We start from the raw sequence: 21,196 nt of genomic DNA, 5'->3' as shown, positions 1-21,196 counted from the left end.
TTGGGTGATAATTTGATTTCTTAGTCATCAAAACGTCAAGCTACTCTTTCGAAATCTAGTGCTGAGGCAGAGTACAGGGGTGTGGCCAATGTAGTTTCCGAATCATGTTGGATTCGTAATCTACTTTTAGAGTTACGTTGTCCGATTAAAAAGGTGACCTTGGTATATTGCGATAATGTAAGTGCTATTTATCTTTTTGGCAATCCCGTACACCATCAACGTACCAAGCATATCGAGATGGACATACTCTTCGTCCGAGAGAAGGTGGCACATGGTGAGGTTCGTGTCCTCCATGTTCCGTCTAGGCACCAGATTGCAGATATTCTTACAAAAGGACTCCCTCGTGTGCTTTTCAAGGATTTTAGAGATAGTCTAAGCGTCCGACAACCTCCCGCTTTGACTAAGGGGGTGTGTTAAGATATATATGTAAATATTATGATAAGTCAAAATGTATAATTAGTTCCCTTGTTTGTAGCCTAGATTAGGGGATTTGATATCTCTTATATATTGTATATATATCCTGTTAAGCAATGGGAAAGACTCACAGAAAACAATTCCTTCACTAACCTTCTCCTTCTTGCAGGTCGAGCCCTCAGACGTACTTGCAAGGCGAAGCTCAGTGACTTTTGGACAATTGGACTTAGACTTTAGGACATCTTGATAACGAAATACCCTAACACTTTCAGGAGAAGTTTGTTCCCAAAAACACTTTTAAATTTCTTTTAAACAAGGAAATTAAGTTGTTAATTTGATACTTTACATTCATTATCTAACTATAAAATTGTTAACTCCTCGCCTCATCATAAATTTTGGCAAATCAAAGTTTGAATTTCAGGATGAGCTAGTGTATGCGAACATTCAATTATAAACTAGGTGTGGACAAAAACTTTTTAATAAGGGTGGGGAGGCTTGATGGAAGAGTGTGTAAGTTCTCGCTCAAATCAATAGGCAAATACTTCAAGCATTGATTATGCGATATATAGGTAGAAAAAAGAAAAGAAGAAAAAAGAGAAAGAATAGTAGGTAACACTCACCATGTTTTCATTTTTTTTTTTTTTTTTTTTTTTTTTTTCTATTTACTAAATTGTCACTGCTTATTGATACCAAATTGATTAAGTTCTATACCAAATTGTATTCTGAATATAGTTGGCTAAAAATTGGGCGGTTTCTTCCCAAACTTGTATCTAAGTAAGCAAATAGGAACTACCTTAGCCTCTAGTTGATGGGCTTTGACATGAATCAACAGACCGAGAGAACCACTTGAATTTTAACAAGTACTCGTGAACACACATTATGCAAATAATTGCGGGTTTATATAACCTTGTAAAGTTGTATATAGACTTATAGAGCACCAAAAAATGAGTAACTTAAGCCAATATGGATTTGGGTAAAAGCCCATTTATATATGGGAGGCCCATAGTTATACGGCCTTTCCTCGATGGTAACTAGGAATAAGGCAATGGACTTTAATTTGCATCCAAGTTCCAACTCCTAATATTTTTTTTCTCTACCTTTTAGACCTTAACCACTATGGTCAGTATTAACTATTAATACATTCAATTGTTAGAAAACTATCCTACAAAAATAAAATAAAATAATAAATAATAATTTTTATTTTATTTTTCATATGGTAAATGGGATTCCTCTAGCTTAGGTCTTCAATAAATTAATAAACAATTATTTTTTAATTTCGACCAACATAACGATCCTTATACGAGTAATAGATCAATATGACATAATTTGACAAAATTAGCCTTGTTTTTAACATTCATGTCATCTCAATACATCCTCATCTGTAACACTGCCACTTATTAAGTAATACTGCAATATATTAGAATAATTCAATCATAAACCATCACTACTTTATTTCCAAACGGGCTATACAAGTGATCATATAGATATATACTATTATACTTATATTTTTTATTATAGACTTTATAGTAAGTTTGAATGTAACGTGCATAGTTGGATCAACAAAAATACTAAATCAACAAAAATACTAAAAAATGATCATAAAATTAACTTTGTAATTATGTAAAAGAGACCTTTACCCTACAAACACACCATGGCAATAATAATGAAGACTACACTACAAATCATGTAACGGCCACTTTTAGTACATAACCAGCTAATTCTAACCATTTTTCCACTAGGTGTTTCTCTCGTTACCTTTCGGCGTTATTCCTCACTCTATATATATAACTTTGTCTTTCCATTTATATAAATTCCATAATCTTACTAATTCATGATAAATCATCATTCATTAAAACATTATCTTCATTAATTAAGCATGAAAATCTCATCATTTAAGCTACTAATCATGCTTAAGTTACTTGTTGTGAGTGTACTTGCTTTCACTAGTAGTGCTCATGCAAGCAACTTCAATACAGTGTTTGAAAGGACTTTTGGTGATCATAGAGTTCGGACATTTGGCCAAGGTGATCAATCCCTTTCCCTCTCCTTGGATAAATATTCCGGATCCGGGTTTCGGTCCAAGAAGGAGTATGTGTTCGGAAGGTTCGACATGCAATTGAAACTTGTTCCCGGCGATTCTGCTGGCACTGTTACTACTCTTTATGTAAGCATTCATTCTTGTATGATTTTTTTAATTTTTTTTATAATTATTAATTTTTTTTTTTTTTATATAGCTCATTGTTGTATTAGCAACCTGTTCATACATTATCAAATTATACATATACATCACACTAATTATAACATTTATAACTTAAAAGTGTACGTTAAATTTTACTGATTATGGTATGAATTGTGTCGTATGTAGTTGTCATCTGATCAAACCACGGGTACACACGATGAAATCGATTTCGAGTTCTTGGGGAATGTAAGCGGACAACCTTACACTCTCCACACCAATGTGTTTAGCCAAGGGAAAGGAAATAGGGAGCAGCAATTCCATCTTTGGTTTGATCCCACCAAGAACTTCCACACTTACTCCATCGTTTGGAACTCAAAACTCATCATGTAAGCTATATAAAACACATGAACTACCAAATATAATCTTGCTATAATTGGCATAATATATACCATATCTAAATTTTGTATACATTTTTTTGCTAAGTACGTAAAATTGAAGTGTCTAATTTTGAAACAAATGTATCACGTACATGAAGTGATTTTTCTATTATTTAGACGGTTTAAGTATTGAGAGACATATTATAAAATAAAAATTTAAACATTATTTTTCTGATCCAGCTAGTAGGTGTGCTCATTTAGACATAGTCATATCACTTATATGCGTGCATGACATTATTATGTTACTTTTGTATTGTACTCACATGTCTTATAAAAATATGTAACAAATACTTCTTAAATTATATATACTTCCTAAACAAATATGTAGTAATATTTAGGGTTTAACCAATTTTCTTTAAATCATATATATATGATAACTTACAAATTTCTTAAATTTAATTTGAACTTTTTAGGTTTTTGGTTGATGAAACACCATTAAGAGTATTCAAAAACCACGAGGATATTGGAGTTCCATTCCCAAAGAACCAACCCATGAGGATGTTTTCTAGCCTATGGAACGCCGATGATTGGGCTACCCAAGGTGGTTTGGTTAAGACAGATTGGTCCAAGGCTCCCTTCACGGCCTACTATCGCAACTTCAACATCGACAGTGCTACCCCTAGAGCGGCCGCTACGATGTCGACTAATGGGAAAACGACACTTGGTGCATGGAGAACTCATGATCTCAATGCATGGGGTAGAAGAAGATTGAGATGGGTTCAAAAATACTTTATGATTTATGATTATTGTGCAGATATGAAACGTTTCTCTCAAGGTTATCCTGCTGAATGCAAGCATTCACGGATTTAGATTAGCAAAGAGCTAATATGAGGTTCGTTTTGGTGATTGGGCAATGGTATTACCTTTGTCCGAAATTAAAATATTGCTTTAATAATTCAAATTTAACTATTAAAGTGACGATTTATTTGAAGTAATATAGTATATAATGTGTGATCAATGTTGCATTACTTTCTATTCATCAAATGAAATAAATTATAATTATTCTTTTAATAAATGTGTTGTCTTCATGTATGTAGCTAGTTTTAAAAATTCCGTGGCTTTCCTAGCAGGGTATTTTCATTGGTAAGATTTATGAAGTATAACTTTATCAACTTTTTGACTTCCTTACTTTGAAGCATAGTCCCTAAAATACTAAAATTTAAGAAAGAATTTATGAAAACTAATATACTTGTATACACTGACTAATTTATATTACACACATTACATTAATAATAATCTTTTATATATGACTCTAGGTCAACAAGTTAACGGTGAGTCGTGATTTGTCAAGTCAACGAGGCAATTTTTTTTATTTTTTTTATATTTTTACGGGGGGTGTCCCTCCTATCACAGAAGGGGTGGGGTGAGGGTCAAAACTCAAGTCACTTATGGGGGAGATGAAGGGACAAACCGTCCCTGCACTCCATGATCCTCGAGTCAACGAGGTAATTGCATGCACGTAAAGATTACTATTTTAGTTATTAATGAAATAATATATATTAATGAAAATTTATTTTATGAGTAGTTTAGCTGAAGACCTATATATAGTCCTAATGAAGGTTTGGTAGATGACTTTAGTCAATTCTTAAACTTCAGTCAACCAGCTGCTTCAATTGTAAATAAAGTGTCGGAGTCTTAGATACCTAATAGGTTGCGTTATCTCATAGCCTTATAGGGTAGTTACCCCAAAATTTAATATTATTATCGAGTTACAATACTATTTTCGTTTTACAACGATAATAATATCTTGGTATTTTAAAATTATACAAGTATAACAAAACACACACACCAATCAAAACTTAATATTAATATTAATGATTATTTTCAGTACATACAAAACCATTGTCAATTTATGTGGATGGATAACGTCAATGAATTGATGCAATTAAATAAATAAAGAATAAAATTTCTGATCCGAACTAAAAACCTATATTGATCTACGAGTGATACGGAAAAATGATAGTTCTATTATTGTACATATAATATAATTTTAATGCTTGATCATGAAGAAATAATCCAAAGATGACAGAATAGACACCATGTGAATTGATGAAGATGCAAATAAAATAAATAATATATAAAGAGACAAAATGGATTTGCAAGGTTAAGAATGAATTATGAATTGGGATTATACAACATAGCTCACATGGTTCGTCTAGGATACCTCATATAGTCATAGAGATGCAATTGGTGACTTTATTCAAGAATATTTGACTCATGCAATGCATCATAACATCGCATGCTTTAAAGAGTTGCATGTTAGCCTTGATTTATTAGAGTTGCATGTTAGCCTTGATTTATTGCTATGCTTTTCGAGGTCAATCTTACTTTCCACATTTTCTGCCAAAGAATCCGACTTGTAGTATATGAGATTTGCGACATTGCTACATACAAGTAGATAAACAGGCCCGTTATCAGGACTCTCCCGTTCCTAATTGATTGTCTTTTTTTTTTTAGGAAAATTGATTGTCTTATTTGATATATCAATAGATTGCGGTGTTTATGAAATTCAATACAAAAATAATATATAGAATTGTAATTTTCAAATAAGTAATACTCTGTATAATTTTATACTTAGTTGTATTGTTTTGACTTTCACTCATGCTAATACATTAGGAGTGACTTATATCGGATAAATTTCTTGTAATAACTAATAAAGCCGTTCCTATTTTATCTATAAAATTTATGTAATTTTTTTTTTTTTTTTTTTGGCATTGTATGTATAGATATTAATTGTTACGAAAACAAAAAGTAGATGTGAATATGTAAAGGGGTACACGTACGCTATAAGATGGATTGATAGAGGGAGTAAAATAAAGTACTTTAAAATTAAAGTGTTGCATTGCATTCTATTCCCATTATTATCTATTTGTAATAGAAAATACTCTTTTTATATAAGATATACATAATAATAAAAAATAAAAAAAAAAAAATTCAAGAAGATAAGAGATTGGATATAATTATAATTTACCAAGCCTTAACAAAATTTAACTCTTACCAGTTTATGATCTTTCATTTCACTTGAAAAACCCTTTCTATGTGCATGCATGATGGTTAATTAATAAGGAACATAAGAATATAGGCTCTGTCAAAATAAGAATAAAAAAATTTGTATATGTATAGCGGATAATAAAAGTCATTAATAAAAGATTTTCATTATCTTTAACTTCAAAAGTAATTTAAACTCTTTCTCGAGAGATGACTTGTGGTATAGATATTTTTTTAAATATGGCCCAAAAAGCTAAGCATATACTTTATGTTTCTCAAACACTACAATTAATTTGTACAGAGTAATAAAATAAGAAAATTTTGATTTTTAAAACAACAATAACAAGTGTCTAACTTTACTATATTTGCATCAATTGGTCAATGCAAATTCCTCTGTTTCAACAACTTAGGCAAAATCAAACAAGTATGGCCCAATTCTTGACTTTCCATATAATCGATGCATATAGAAGAATATAATTATTATTTTTTATTATAAGAATTGAAAATACAAGAACAAATTTGAGTTAAATTCATATGGAATTACAATAGTCTAGTGTATAATAATAGAAAAGTAACAATAGTGACAATGATAAATTGTTAATAATAATAATAATGATAATCCTTTTCAACCCTTCTAATTAAACTTGGCATGCTTGCATTCAGGAGGGAAACTTGAAGTAAATCGCTTCCAATCTGTGCAATAATTGTAGATCATGTAATTCTTCTGAACCCATCTCAATCTCTTCCTGGATTGCGCATTAAGATCATGGTTTCTATATGCTCCATTTGGTGAGGTATCGATGTTGAAGTTGCGATAATGGGCTACAAAGGGTGCCTTAGTCCAATCTATCTTCTCCAATCCACCTCGTGTTGCCCAATCGTCGGCTTCCCAAAGACTAGCATGGATTTTCTGGGGTTGGCGCTTTGGGAAGAATGTAATTCCGTGATTCTCATAGTTCCTGAATACTCTTAAAGGTGTTTCATCTACCAAGAACCTGCATTCAAATGTAAAAATTAATTAAGACGTGTTTTTGTTATCGTCTAAGCACTTTGTCTAGGTTATCTTGAAATACACTTGTACGTATTTATAAAGTATGTTTAAGGCCGAGCTAGTGACCTAGCACTTTGTCTAGGCAATCTCGAGATGATATGCATATATTAGATACGAGGGACCCTCTTATCACAAAAGGGGGGGTGTAAGGATCAAACCCCCCTACTCAGGGGAAGATAGAGGAACTAATCATTCTTTCACTCCTTAATCCTCATATACATATATTACCACGATTAATTGTACACAAGTATATTTTATTTTACATTTTTATATTATCAAAGATTATTAGATCTCATTGGCAATGACACATCTATAAATAAAGTAAACAAACAATTTCATGTGTCTTATATTAATATGACTTACATGATGAGTTTTGGGTTCCAAACAATAGAATAGGTATGGAAGGCCTTAGATGGGTCAAACCAAAGGTGGAACTGTTGCTCCCTGCTTCCTTGCCCTTGGCTAAACACATTGGTATGGATTGTGTAAGGCTGGCCGGACACATTCCCTAAGAACTCGAAATCGATCTCATCGTGTCTTCCAGTGCTTTGATCAGATGTCAACTGCAAATAATAACAATGCCAAGAATAATGAACAAATTAATTAAATCATCGACCATCAATATAAATAAAGTGACGGGTATTTTAAGTGATAGATAATATGAAATAAGGATTACAATCTAGACGACTAGACAATATAACAAGTAAAACGGACTTACATAAAGAGTAGTGACGGTACCAGCAGAGTTACCCTCAACAAATTTCATTTGCATATCTAACCTACCATACAAGTACTCCCTCTTAGACCGGAACCCGGATCCCGAATACTGGTCTAAGGAGAGTGACAAGTCCCGGCCAGCCATATTGACCCTATGATCACCAAATGTGGGTTCAAACTCGTCGCGAAAGTTGCCTCCTACACCATAAACCGTAGAGCTTACCATAAGAGCAACAACAACAACAATAAGCATCTTTTCATGGCCCATTAATGTAATTCCCATGGTTATGGACTTTTCCCTAGAAGGGAAAATGACTAAATATGAAGAACTAAAAGAAGTGATAATTTGAGAGATTATATAGTAGTTGTGTGAAGAATATGGTATACAGGGGTATGTATATATATATATATATATATATATATATATATATATATATATATATATATAGGGTGAATATAATAGTTTGGACCGTTAGTTATAAAAATTAGAAAAATTCTTGTAAACCGTTAATAGATCACATGGAAGGTGACGCGATAGTAGTTTCCTAGGTGAGTGTAACGCGGAGAGCATCAGAAGCGTTACCAACTGTAGATTTGCTGTGGGCATTGGTTGTCCAATTCTTTATTTGGCTGTCTTCATCATCTAGCTCTTTCAAAATAAATTTTTGAAAAAACTATTTACGGTGTACTGAATTTTTGTAGATTATTTAACAATAATGTGTAATAAATAAAGTATGCACAAGTTATCTCTTTGTTACTTTACTGAAATGAATGTCTTATCCAAATTATCCTAGCATTTCGTGTGATTTCTAATATTTACAACTACCTTTAATTTGATTATTAATATTATTACTATGTATTTGTGTTTAGAAAATAAACATCAAACAAAATTAATCAACAAGATCCCACAAGATGGTGTTAGCAGTATATAAATTGCTACTACGATTAATATTTTTAAAGTTTGATCACAAGACATAGCACAGAGTCAAAACAAAGAATCAAGGGAGTATGTAACATGGTCTACCTTTATCTTAACATCTATTCCATGTTTCCCTCCTTTTTATTAGATCAATTATTTCATCTCACAATTATTATATAGCAAATTTAATTCAAGAAAGGCATACTCTATTATTTATGCGCATAATGTTGACTATGCACCAAAATAAAAACACATTCATGAAATATTTCTTTTATTTCATATCAATTGTGAAAAAATAAAATAACATTTCTCCTTCGTTTATTCATAATGACATTTCTTTACATATGCAGCTACGTCTTTGCGAAAACACAATAAGTATTTCACATATATATGCTCATACTCCAAGCTCAAAATCCTTGTAAAAAAATAATAATTTCAGAATTAACATTGGAAATTGAAGGTGCTAAATTACAAAATAGAAATTCATATCGTAAATTGATAATAAATGGTAGTGTAATAAAATATCGATAATATAGTTGGTTTTGACAAATGTTTGTCTTGGTCCAGTTGGTCGGTGACCTTATACTAGTTTACGGTCCAATTATCCTAGAAGTGTTGTTGATATCTGAAATTCATGTGAAGGTGTCCTAAGTTTTCAAGCACCGAAATATGGTCCATTATTTCACAATATATTACGCCACATACTGTATTTGTTTCCTAGTGTTTGAAATTTACTCCTTTGAAGCTTCAGTAATTGACGTTAAGTTAGTTGAATTGAGACTCACTTTTTTGACACCTTATTGTCTTGCTGTTTATTTATTACAATAATCTATCTTAGGCCGTAATTCACGGCTACAAATACACAATCTATAGCTTTATTTTCTTGTCTAATTGCTACAGAGTAGTTAATGTTACATTGATTTATGCACTTACTCCGTGTTATATATGCTTATCGAGTAATATTTGATCTAGTGAAAAAGTTAGTACTCATATCTGCTTACCATCGAGAGATTGAGGGATCAAAACTCACGGAGGTATTTTGAGGCGGGGATTCTTTTTGCTCTTCCCCCTTCACCCCTATTCCCAAAATGACCTAATTCGATAATTCAAACCGAGTTAACATGTGATTACAATCTAATAAAACCCTTCTTCTTACATACCAAAATACTACGTACACTCGCTTCCAACTTCCATGCAAGGTGAATGAATGTAGAAAAAAGGGAATATAGAGTCAATAGAGATACAAACGGGTACTTATAAGAAAAAATGCAAATAGGATAGATGGTGAATTTGGAATGTGTACAAATTATGGGGTAATGAAGGTTGATGTGATTGGTAAAAATAAAACACTTTTTTCCTAATTTGGGAACTGAGCTATATTGTATCATGATTTAAAACTTATACTTTCTCTATTCCACAAATATTGCAATAAGGATAAAATTACGCATATCAAAACACATTTTATATGTTAAATATCCATAATTATATAAGAGTAAAAATTATAAAAAGTTGAAACTGTGAAAATATTTTACGAGACGAATCTAACAAGACCCCACATGACTATATTTTACTTTATGTATAAATCATAATATATGGTCAAATAAGCATAATAAATAATGCAAAAGTCCAGTTGTTGCAATATTATTACTAGAACGAAAGAAGTATATTTCTTAAAAAATTTATAAAATAATTAAGATAAATAGAATAAGGCCCCTTGTTTTTCTAAAATGATAGAAAATAATTGTCGAGGGAAAGAAAAAACTCTTACTATTACCAAATATCCTTATGGTTGCCACTCTAATAATACCAGAGAATACAAGTTTATATAGTGATTTCAATATAATGATAAACAAATTTTGTTTATCAAATTTTATTAATATAAGTGCAGACTTCATAGTTAATGTTGATTGGATAAAATTGTTGATTTATCTATAAAAATGTCATTTGATAAACAAAATAATTTGATAAACTAGGACAAGCTCAAATAATACTCTCCCCGGTTTTTTTTTTCCTTTCCATTAATAGAATTTTTTATCGACAAAAAATCAATAGTAGACCTAGTAGTTAGAGCAAACAAGATACATTAAATTTTCACTTACAGACCTGCAAAAACATTGAACATATACGGAGTATATAGCACCACACAAATAAGATTGCATTAAAAATAGAAGAAAAAGATTTGAAGATGAAGATTGCTAAGAAAATCTGGTTCAGTTCTTTTATACATGGTTGGTTTGTATTAAAAGCATATGCATCAGCATGACTGCCAAATTCAACAAACTAGGCAATATTATTTTAGAGTTGGTTCTTGGTTTGTCTATGGCTGAATATTACGGATCCGATTTAGGGGTGATAATTGAGCGAGCTAAGAATTGCTCAAAACGGGCTGATAGATATTATAGTCATGATAATATTTGTCGCAGGTTAGAATAATATTTGTATATAGTTTGTATCCTTATCATACTAGGTTTCCTAACGTTTTGGCTTCAAAGGGTCCTTTCCTAATGTGATTAAGATTAGTCTTGTAAAAACTCTATATATATTGATCAATGGTACACACTCCAGATTGAATAGTTTTCCCGAAATCTAACATGGTATCACAACTTTAGGTTATCGATCCTAAGAATTCCTTTTCTTTTTTACAGCTTTCACGCTTCCGTACAATAACCAAATCACCGCCCACCTTCCATGGCCAAAGACGGCGATACCCCGCCACCTCCTCCACCGGCTAACGAACTTCATCCGACTCTCGCCGTTAATAATATCAAAAATGTGATTCCTCTCACCCTAGATTATGAGAATGTGCAATATTCCAATTGGGTTGAATTGTTTGAGAACCATGTATGTGCCTACAACGTTCTTGATCATATTGACCTTAAAACACCACGCCCTTCCGAGATCTCTGAATCTCTTTGGACAAGATTAGATGCCATTGTCAAGCAATGGATCTATGGAACTATATCTATCGATCTTCTCACCACTATTCTATCCTGGAAGGCCACCGCTTAACAAATCTGGGATCGCCTCAAGGATATTTTTCAAGATAATAAGATCACAAGGGCGGTGTACTTTGAAAACCAATTCAATGCTCTTCATCTTGATAATTTTCCCAATGTCACTGCTTATTGCCAGCACCTAAAGAGCATCTCCGATCAGCTCGCCAATGTCGATCAGCCCGTCTCCGATCAAAAATTGGTCCTACGTCTTGTTGCCGATTTGAAGACACCCGCCGGAACAAAGACTCAATGGCTTCTCCGGTGTCGTTCGTAGCCCAACAACAGTCCTCGCCATCTGCTTCGGACTCCACACAGCAGCAGCAGACCACCACCGGTGCCGTTAGAGGCGGTGGTGGCGGCGGACGAGGGCGTGGCGGCGGCGGAAAGGGCCGAGGCAGCAGTACTCCCGGTCGTAGCAGCTCCTCTGGTCAGCAACAAAGTACGCAACAATAACAACAACAAGAAGGATGGAAACCTCAGCAGCAGTCCAATCCTAATAGGCAAAATTGGCCCTCTCAGCCTCAATGGCCCAATTCCTACTTGCCATATTGGCCACAAGGCTGGGCGTTACTGCCAGCACCCTTTCCTACTTCTGGACAGTACCAACAGTGGCCCAACTTCAATTGTGGACCACCCCAGCAGGCTTACACAAAGGGGCCACCAACTATGGGCCTCCTATGACTCCCACGGAGTTTGGCAGTGCATATTCTTCCATGAATCTCTCAACTCCGGACAACGGATGGCACATGGACACTGGAGCTACGTCTCATATGATCAATAATGTCGTTACACTTCTACCCCTTTTTAATTTAAGTACTCATAATCATATTTTAGTTGGCAATGGTCATTGCATTCCAATTACCGGCTATGGTCATACCGCCCTCCCCAATAATAATTCCCTTAGCCTTAAAAATGTTCTACTTGCACCTTAAATTATTAAGAATCTAATTTCTGTCTAAAATTTACTTCTGATAATAAGGTGTCTATAGAATTTGACCCTAATGGTTTTACTGTGAAGGATCTTCGTACGGAGAGGGTAGTAACGAGATGCAATAGCATCGAGGAGCTCTATCCAGTCACTTCAAGTTCACCAAGCACTTGCCTAGCCACTACTCTCTCTGCAGTCACCCTGTGGAATGATCGATAAGGACATCGCGGGGCTTCTTCTTTAAGTTTTCTTAGGAGAAATAATTTTATTTCTTGTAATAAGGAGCATGACTCCCCTTTTTGCAATTCTTGTCAAATAGGGAAACATGTTAGACTTCCTTCTTATGATTCAAATAATAATACTTTCTGCTCTTGACATTATTCATGCCGATTTATGGACATCTTACATTCGAAGTATTATTGGTCACAAATACTATTTAGTACTTCCTGATGATTTTACTCATTATATGTGGGCCATACCTCTTGCCGATAAATCTCAAGCCTTCCAAACTTTTATTCACTTTAGACAATACGTGCAAACTCAATTTGAACGTCCTGTTAAATCATTCCAAAGTGGCCACGGTCGCGAAATTGATAATGATCCTTTCAAAAAGTTTTGCATCGAAAATGGTTTGGTCTTTAGATTCTCTTGTCCCCACACTTCATCCCAAAATGGAAAAGCCGAACGTATGATTCGAACCATAAATAATGTCAAACGCACCCTATTATTTCATGCCTCATTGCCCCCTTCCTATTGGTCACATGCTCTTGAGACGACCATATACCTTCTTAATATTTTACCAACAAAATCACTTAAGCAATTAGCCCCGGCTCATGCTCTTTTTCGTAAAAACCCATCATACCACATACGGGCTTTTGGTTGTCTTTGTTTCCCTAACCTTTCGGCCATTGCTCCTAACAAACTTGCTCCTTGATCTACTCCTTGTGTCTTTTTAGGGTACCCCTCTAATCACCGTGGCAACAAATGCCTTGACCTCGCTACTCGCAAAGTCATCATTTCACGCCACGTAACGTTTGACGAGTCCTCCTTTCCCTTTATGAACTTGGAAAATTACACATTAAAAGATTATGATTTTTTGGGTATTGATGAGTGCACCCCTCTTCTGACTCACATGCTCATGCGCCATCATGGCTCTCAAGCCAACCCACATCAAGGCCCAACTACAATTAGCCTAAATGCTGAAAATCATACCCACAAAACCCCGCCTACCTCCCCTGCCCAGCAGTCCACTCCGCGACCTCCCCGCGGCTCACCAGCCAACAGTGCGACCACCCCGCTACCCATCATGCCCTCACCGCACCCTACCAGCAACCCTGCCTTGCCACTTCCAGCTTACTCCGCGCCACCTATGCTTGGCGTGCCAGCCATACAACCAACCAAGTGTAACACCCTGGAAATTTTCCCCTTTTGAAATACTTGTTTTGCCCTTTTTAAATACAAAATAGGAAATAGCCAAGGCATTATCGTCACCGTGATAACGGCTAAGACATTTATCAAAGATACGCGACGGAAGACATTTTTAAAACCTTTCAAAACAAAGTCAAAGTCCAATAGTTCACCAAGCAAAAGTAAAAAGTCAAACTAAAGTCAAACCTACAACTTGGAACCATTATAGGCCCTTTCAAAACCAAACGAATATTTAAAAGTGACGTGTTAGTCTCATTAAACAATAACAATAAACCAATAATCAATAGTAAACACATATTTAAGATAAAACTAGAGTAAGATTCACTCTTCGCCCAAACCCCCAACATGAATATTGTGCAACACCTGAAAAGCTTCTCTTTAACTGTCCCTACTACTCACCATAAGAAATGGGTCGTCATAGGGCCAAGATAAAGACAAGGCCAAATACACACAAAACACAACAATCAGCATTGCTGAGTACATAAGCGTAATCAAAACACACTAACATGCATACAACCTAGCATTAATTAACTTACCTTTAGCCTTGAGTTCAGCATTCACACCAACAACACAAATCATAAATCAAATTTGATTATTTATTTAGTTTGATTACTCATCGAACGGATTTCCCCCCTACCTGCCTCAATAAAAGGGTACTAACACGGGAGCTAACCGTGCCAGTATAAAAGAACTACTCGTAAGTGGTGGAATTCCTGCGCATAATAAAAAGGAAAGTACAACGTTCGATACCCCCAGTAGAAGTTATGGTTAATATAAAACCCCATAACTCCCCCCATATGTTCATACTCAAGGTATATACGTACCGTTCCAAGAGTGCGTAACCTCTTTCACTTTACGTTATTTACATATTTTAAACTTGGTGATAACTCTCAAACCATAAAAGAACCAACATACATAATTCATTCAAGCAATCAAATAAACCAATTTAATTCTTGAATAATCAGTGACCACATTTAATTTAATGTTGAGCCCTTTTAAAACTACCTCGATGTAGAAACACCTTAAGCGCATAATGCACTGTAAATCCTATCCCTCGTTGTTTAGAACACCTTAAGTGCACGTGGGCACCTCAAATCCTATCTCTCGGTATATAAACAACTTAAGTACACTTAGGCACCAAAATATAAATTAAACCTCATGTACATAGACACTTAATTAGCTCCTTGTAGACACCTGATTGTGTCTCCCCAAAAACCAAACCCAGTGATGAGTACTTTTCACATCTTTGATTATCGATTTAGGTAAAGAGTTGAAGATTCTCGTGAATTCCCTTTAGCCTTGCCTATTTCCTAGCCTTTCTTTAAATGTTTTAAACCAAAATCATTCATTTTGTGTCTTTAAAAATCATTCATTTCGTGTTCTCTTTATAAAAACGTCCAAACCAGCTTATTTTGATCCATAATCTTGGTCCAATTATTATGTATTTGGATAGGGCTTGAAAGAGCTTTCCAAGGATATATTATAAGCCCAAAACCGACTTATAAGGAAGAAGTTATGGCCAAAAAATACTAAATCGAGCCCGAATTAAGCCTTACCTACGACCCAATGATCATGTGAAGGGTCCATTAACCTTAACCTCATTCTTAAACCAATTAGGATTTATTACAAGCTTCTAAAATCATCTAGGAGGTTCTAATTTATCCTGTTTTTGAAAAGATAAAGATTTAAGAATTTTACATTAGGTAAAACATTTGTTTTTCAATGATCCTAATCTCGGTCAAATTAGAATATGTACGGAGATTTGATTAACCCAATTCGATTGGAAATCGGATTCGCACGAATTCAATCTTTCCAAAACCATCGTTGAGCGACAACACCATCGCGCCGCGACAAGGCTGTTGCGCAGCGACAAAGTTGTCGCGCCGCGATGGAACCTGTTTTACTTTGATTTGATTTCTGACTCTTTTCTGATCCTTCTACCCTCTTTTTTCCTTATAAATAGAGGTCGTTTCACCCCATTTTCAATCATAACAAGTTTGAGCAATACCAATCACTAAGAATCATCATCTAATCCCTTCTCTCATACTTTCTCTCTCTCTTTCTTGGTTCTTTTCTTAGCCTACCCTAAACACGTCCTAATACATTCTTGATATTTTTCCCTAATCAAACTCCATACCTCCATCACGAGTTTCAAATACTCCTTGCCCTTCTCGACGTTGCCTTCGACCTTGACGTGAAAGGTTGATAGTTCTGAGGGTTTGGTCCCAAATCTCTACTTCAATTCTTATTTGATTTACTTATTTATTTGATTTAATATTTCTTGAAGTTACTAACGTGTGTATTGTTTTGATTAGAAAGAAGTACGAAGCATCAAAGTGAGTGATTTGATTACTTAATTATTATTTTTGATTCCTAGAAATCATGCTTAGAATATTATGTTAATTATTAGTATCATGTTATGATGTTGTTTTTAATTCTTAGTATCATGTTTAGGGTGTTAATTAATATTTCTAATGTCATGCTTTCTAGTATCATGTTTAGGCTAATGTTTTGATTATGACTTTTATTAGTGACATGCTAGGATTTGTTATTAATCCGTTTAGTATTATGTCTAGGATCTTGCTAACGATGTTTTGATGGTATTATTATGATTATGATTGTTGTGTCAATTATACATTGCTTGATTATTCATAGTTGATTGTTATTGCTTGATCACGCCCTTTCTTGTAGGTTCAAAGGAGATTTGTACTTGAAATCACGTCTAATAAGATAATTAATAATTAGATTTTGGTTAATATGATTTTAATTCAAATGATCACCAATGATAGATTTATTTGTGCATTAATAATCAACCAACGTAGATTAAATATGCTTAGGGCTAATTTGATGTATGTATAATGATCGGGAAAGCGCACATGAATATCATAAGAATTAAGTAGAGGCCGATTTAGGGCGGGTTCAATCTCTTTTAGGTTGCATTCGTACCGTCATCCCCGAATATCCAGTCATGGTTGCGGACCACTATGGAGTTAGCGATCTCCGTGATAATGAATGGGGTGTAACATTCACACCTGTGAACGGTTTACAAGTTCCTAAAACTTGTTGACGACTCTTTTATCTCTAGCTTCCTTCCCTTTGGACGCCACCAAGCCTAAAAGCATGATCATAGTGGGGCTCAAAAAGTTGAGTTTTGAAAAATTCCCTACACTACTTTACCATGCTTATAGCATCAATAAAAATTATATGAATCATAATAAAATTCTCTTTCAATACTCCAAACTCAATTAAACATTTAGTTTAATTTAACATGCTCTCAATCATGCCAATAATACAAGTATGGTTCATAATCAACATGCAAACATAATTAATTCCAATCAATAATTCACCTCAAATAATTCATACGTCACAAATCAATCACCAAATCAATCCCAACAATTCCAACCAATACCTATCATGATGCTACCTTGGAATTAATTAAACAAAACCTAGTATGCTTCTACACACTTAAATAATTACCGAATACACGAACGCACCTCAATTAAGCCCTTAAAGTGGCCGAATACACGAACGTACCTCAATTAAGCCCTTAAAGTGGCCGAATACACTACAACACTTCTCGAACCAAGTCTCCTACATAAAAGGACAATAACCCTATATTAATTACCCTAGTATACACCATTTCCAGCAACTTAAACTCAATTTAAGTCACTCAAAATAATCTGAAAATTATTTAAAAACCCTTAATTAAACTCCTCTTTAATGGGTAATTACACCCTTTTCATAAAACACCAAAAATAGTATTTTAGGCAAAATTCAAGCATTATAGATTAATTAAAAACCCTTCAAAACTTCATCAAAACATCACTTTTATGCTTAATTAATCCATAGAATCACTAGATACACTAGTAGAAAAATTGCTATTTGTAACCCTCTATTTGTAACTTGCTTAATTTACGATAGTTACAACAAGAGTATTAGTAACTGACATGGATAGTGATGGTTACAAATAAAATAGTATTAGTAACCGGCATAACAAAGGTCAGTTACAAGTAGTAGGTCAATGATAGGCCGACCAACTACTACTACTTAAAATAAAGAAGGCCACAGTTACAAATAATAAGTCAAACATTATTGACCATATTACTTGTAATGGACTTTATTTAGGCCGGTTACTAATTTCACTTCTTTTTTTTCTTTTGGGAAATTAGTACAGAAGCTTATTCATCAAGAATTCCGTAAGGTATTCTCTCGATCTCCTCCTAATTTATGAATTTTTGATTAATTATAGCGATTATTTGATAAAATAAAAGAACTAAAAAGATTTCTAGGGTTTGTTCTTTTGTTTGTTAATTTAATTTAATGGAAGTTTTGGGGTTTTATAACTATGAGTTGCAAACTCGGGTTTCAGAGTAATCTGGAATCAAAGAACATCCACTTTTGAGGATCTGGGTGGCGATAGTTTCGAGCGCAAGAGAGAAATTGATTTTTGTAATTTCTAAACCGATGTCTTGTTTTATAATTTGCAGGGCTGGAAGATTCGGTATAGCTTTTCAATTCTGGGAAAAATCTTTGATTGTGATATTGTGTGTTTGATTTTATACTTCTGTGAGAAATTTGACAATTATTTAATTATCACTATTTTAAGGGAAACAAAATTCAAAATAATTGGAAAATGCTCATGTTTTGTTAGAGAAATAATTATGAATTTAAGCTAGACTAATAATAATGTTCTTGTTCCTGTTTAGAGAAGAAACGTCGATCCATGACTGCTTTCGGAAAGGTCACCTTTTTCACACTGCAACATGATTCTGGAACTATCCAGGTTTTCTACTCTTCATTATTTTACTCGCTATTTCTGTAACAGCAAACAATTTGCATACTCAATTTTTTTTCTTCAATTCATTCAGCTTTATTGTGAAAAGGATATGCTTTCTCAACTTCAATTTGATCACTTAAACCCACTTGTTGATATTTGTTAATTCTCGTGGTGAGTATTCATTATCCAATAATATCGAAGTGGATTTTGATATGTTTGAGTTTTATTTTTTATTTTCCTTTTTATGTTTGAAATTTTATAGAAAATTGATTTCCTATTAGTTCTTGTGATTTCTGGTTGTAATTTTCATATATGATTTAGTGCATGTGACTGAAAACGTGAAGAATTTTGCATATACAGGTGGGGCATATGGTCATGGAATCAATAAAGCTATCGTCATTCGGTCATTGGTATTGAATCATCAGATTGCTTTAGTTGTGCTAATGGAGCAATTATACAGGCTAATGTATAGCCATTTTGTTAACTTAAGCTTGCTAGTTATGATCATTGTAAACATCTGACTTGATGTGTCTCCAATCTGGAGACACTAGCCAACTTGCACATTCCTGTGAGTAAGCTCGTCTTCCTTCTTTGTCTTTGCTTAACATCATTATCTATTAGTATTAAAGTCACAATCTCTTAAATTATTATCTAAATTGGATACTAGTATTATGAGAAACTAATGTCTACTGAATTGGATATTCTGTTTCTACACTACGTAAGATTAAGAATGGTGAGTGCCTCCTACATGTAAAATTCTCATTAGCTACTATGTACAATGCATAGTATCTAATTGCTATCTGTATGCTACTAATATAAAATGGGTTAAGTTATAACTATATACTCATTGTATGTCTGCTCTTAATATAATATGTGTTAATTTATCACTATTTGATCACTATACAGAAAACTTTTTTCCACCAAATAAGCGTTAGTTTGTTTTGTTATTTGATCACTATACAGAAAACTTTTTTCCACCAAATAAGCGTAGTGCATACTTGAACTCCTACACCTGCTCATGTGGAGAGGCAAAGAAATTGTGTTGTCGAGTGTAGAGATTAGTTGAAGCTATAGACAAATTGAACTTAAGTTTTCAGATTGGTCTGGTGATTGCATTGCACAAATTTCTTTTTCCTTATTGTCGCAGAAAAAACAATTTAGATTTATCAATATTAGTGTACAGCACGATTAATTTCTATCGACTAAAAGGCACAGAGATTATGAGTATGTACATTAAATTCCTAATACTGTATTGCTTTCCTCTGTTCTACACAGGAATTTCTTATAAAAAAATTTGGTACCTATTTTCCCTCTTGAATTAATAGAAAGTGATATGATGGTTTCATAGGATACTTTGTGCTCTATATCTTGAGATATTGAGGTTAGTCCCATCATTCTTCTTTTTTTTGTTTGATGGATAGATCCTATCATTTGGAGCATATACTTGTATAGTTTTATGTTGCATCTTTCTTATTTCAATAATTTTCTCTTACTGAGGTGAATCCTCTTGGGGTTAGGCTCTCAAATTCCTTATCATTGTAGCTCTTGGTAGAACTTATTATGTGTAGTCTTTATTGGATGCATCTGTGGAGTTCCCTCCCTCCCATCCAACTTGATTAATTTCATTTTATAGTTCCCTGCATTGGCCTTGTAATTTTTGAAGATTCAAAAAGTTGAGAAATCAATTTGTTTTTATTGTTGGAACTTTGCAAGATTTCCCGTGAGCTAAGATTCTTTGAGATTGGTCTATGAGGTAACCATTTAGCAGGTAGTCAATAATATTTCAAGCTTATTCTACCAGCACCTTCAAAAGGGTGAACAAGCTTACAAGTGGATGATTTCTACAAGACATTCTATATATTTTGTTTAGTTTATTATACATCTCTTATCAATCTATTCTTTTAGGATGACATGTCCTTTACAGTTGAAAATAATTTGAAGCAGACAGAATAAAATCGTCAAAATTTGAAGGTTGACCATTGTATCATTTAACTAACTAGCTTTTTTAGTTATATAGTATTATTTATTGTGAATTGTGAGAGACATATTTGTAATTACAGGTACATCAATTCAGTATTATTTTAGAGTTGATGTATATGTAGATGCTGCTTAAATTTGGCCTTATTAGATTGATAATCATTGTATTTTATAAAAGTTTGTTAATAATTTATGGTCTTCACATTGAAATAAATGTAGTGTACGGGTGGTGGCAATAGAGGAATTTGCTACTGCTTCCATTTTATTTATTTTTTTTAAAAAAACTATTCGTAATTGGCATTAAGCTATGCCAGTTACAAATAATACTCTATTTGTAATCGGCGTAACTTAACACCAGTTACGAATAGTATGCTTTCTAAATTTG

General features: G+C 33.7%; 2 protein-coding genes and 1 long non-coding RNA gene across 4 annotated transcripts; 2 read left to right on the top strand and 1 right to left on the bottom strand.

The window, feature by feature from the left end:
• The first annotated feature begins 2,240 nt into the window (after nt 1-2,240).
• LOC110711663 (probable xyloglucan endotransglucosylase/hydrolase protein 16) lies at nt 2,241-4,042 on the top strand. The gene is made up of 3 exons (XM_021890079.1): nt 2,241-2,578; nt 2,780-2,979; nt 3,444-4,042. The coding sequence occupies exons 1-3, from the start codon at nt 2,291-2,293 to the stop codon at nt 3,838-3,840; spliced, it is 885 nt and encodes a 294-aa protein (XP_021745771.1). The 5' UTR covers nt 2,241-2,290; the 3' UTR covers nt 3,841-4,042.
• A 2,431-nt stretch (nt 4,043-6,473) lies between these two features.
• LOC110711664 (xyloglucan endotransglucosylase/hydrolase protein 24-like) lies at nt 6,474-8,161 on the bottom strand. The gene is made up of 3 exons (XM_021890080.1): nt 7,788-8,161; nt 7,433-7,632; nt 6,474-7,013 (listed from the first exon to the last, which is right to left on the bottom strand). The coding sequence occupies exons 1-3, from the start codon at nt 8,067-8,069 to the stop codon at nt 6,653-6,655; spliced, it is 843 nt and encodes a 280-aa protein (XP_021745772.1). The 5' UTR covers nt 8,070-8,161; the 3' UTR covers nt 6,474-6,652.
• A 9,989-nt stretch (nt 8,162-18,150) lies between these two features.
• On the top strand, nt 18,151-20,867 carry LOC110711700. 2 transcript variants are annotated; one of them, XR_002509408.1, is made up of 5 exons: nt 18,151-18,258; nt 18,545-18,558; nt 18,764-18,840; nt 18,926-19,005; nt 19,195-20,867. It is a non-coding gene; the product is annotated as an uncharacterized LOC110711700 (long non-coding RNA). The 2 variants fall into 2 exon arrangements; XR_002509409.1 differs by lacking the exon at nt 18,545-18,558.
• Nucleotides 20,868-21,196: the final 329 nt, after the last annotated feature.

This window comes from Chenopodium quinoa, unplaced genomic scaffold, assembly GCF_001683475.1.
Source record: "Chenopodium quinoa cultivar QQ74 unplaced genomic scaffold, ASM168347v1, whole genome shotgun sequence".
NCBI classification, from domain to species: domain Eukaryota; kingdom Viridiplantae; phylum Streptophyta; class Magnoliopsida; order Caryophyllales; family Amaranthaceae; genus Chenopodium; species Chenopodium quinoa.
The sequence above is the reverse complement of the archived record's forward strand: the minus strand, read 5'-3'. Positions and strand labels throughout refer to the sequence as shown.

Coding starts and splice junctions, on each gene's coding strand:
- LOC110711664 (XM_021890080.1), bottom strand. CDS start 8,069: ATGGGAATTACATTAATGGGCCATGAAAAGATGCTTATTGTTGTTGTT. Junction 7,633..7,787: donor GTACCGTCACTACTCTTTAT/GTAAGTCCGTTT, acceptor TATTATTTGCAG/TTGACATCTGATCAAAGCAC. Junction 7,014..7,432: donor TGGAACCCAAAACTCATCAT/GTAAGTCATATT, acceptor ATTTGAATGCAG/GTTCTTGGTAGATGAAACAC.
- LOC110711663 (XM_021890079.1), top strand. CDS start 2,291: ATGAAAATCTCATCATTTAAGCTACTAATCATGCTTAAGTTACTTGTT. Junction 2,579..2,779: donor GCACTGTTACTACTCTTTAT/GTAAGCATTCAT, acceptor TGTCGTATGTAG/TTGTCATCTGATCAAACCAC. Junction 2,980..3,443: donor TGGAACTCAAAACTCATCAT/GTAAGCTATATA, acceptor TGAACTTTTTAG/GTTTTTGGTTGATGAAACAC.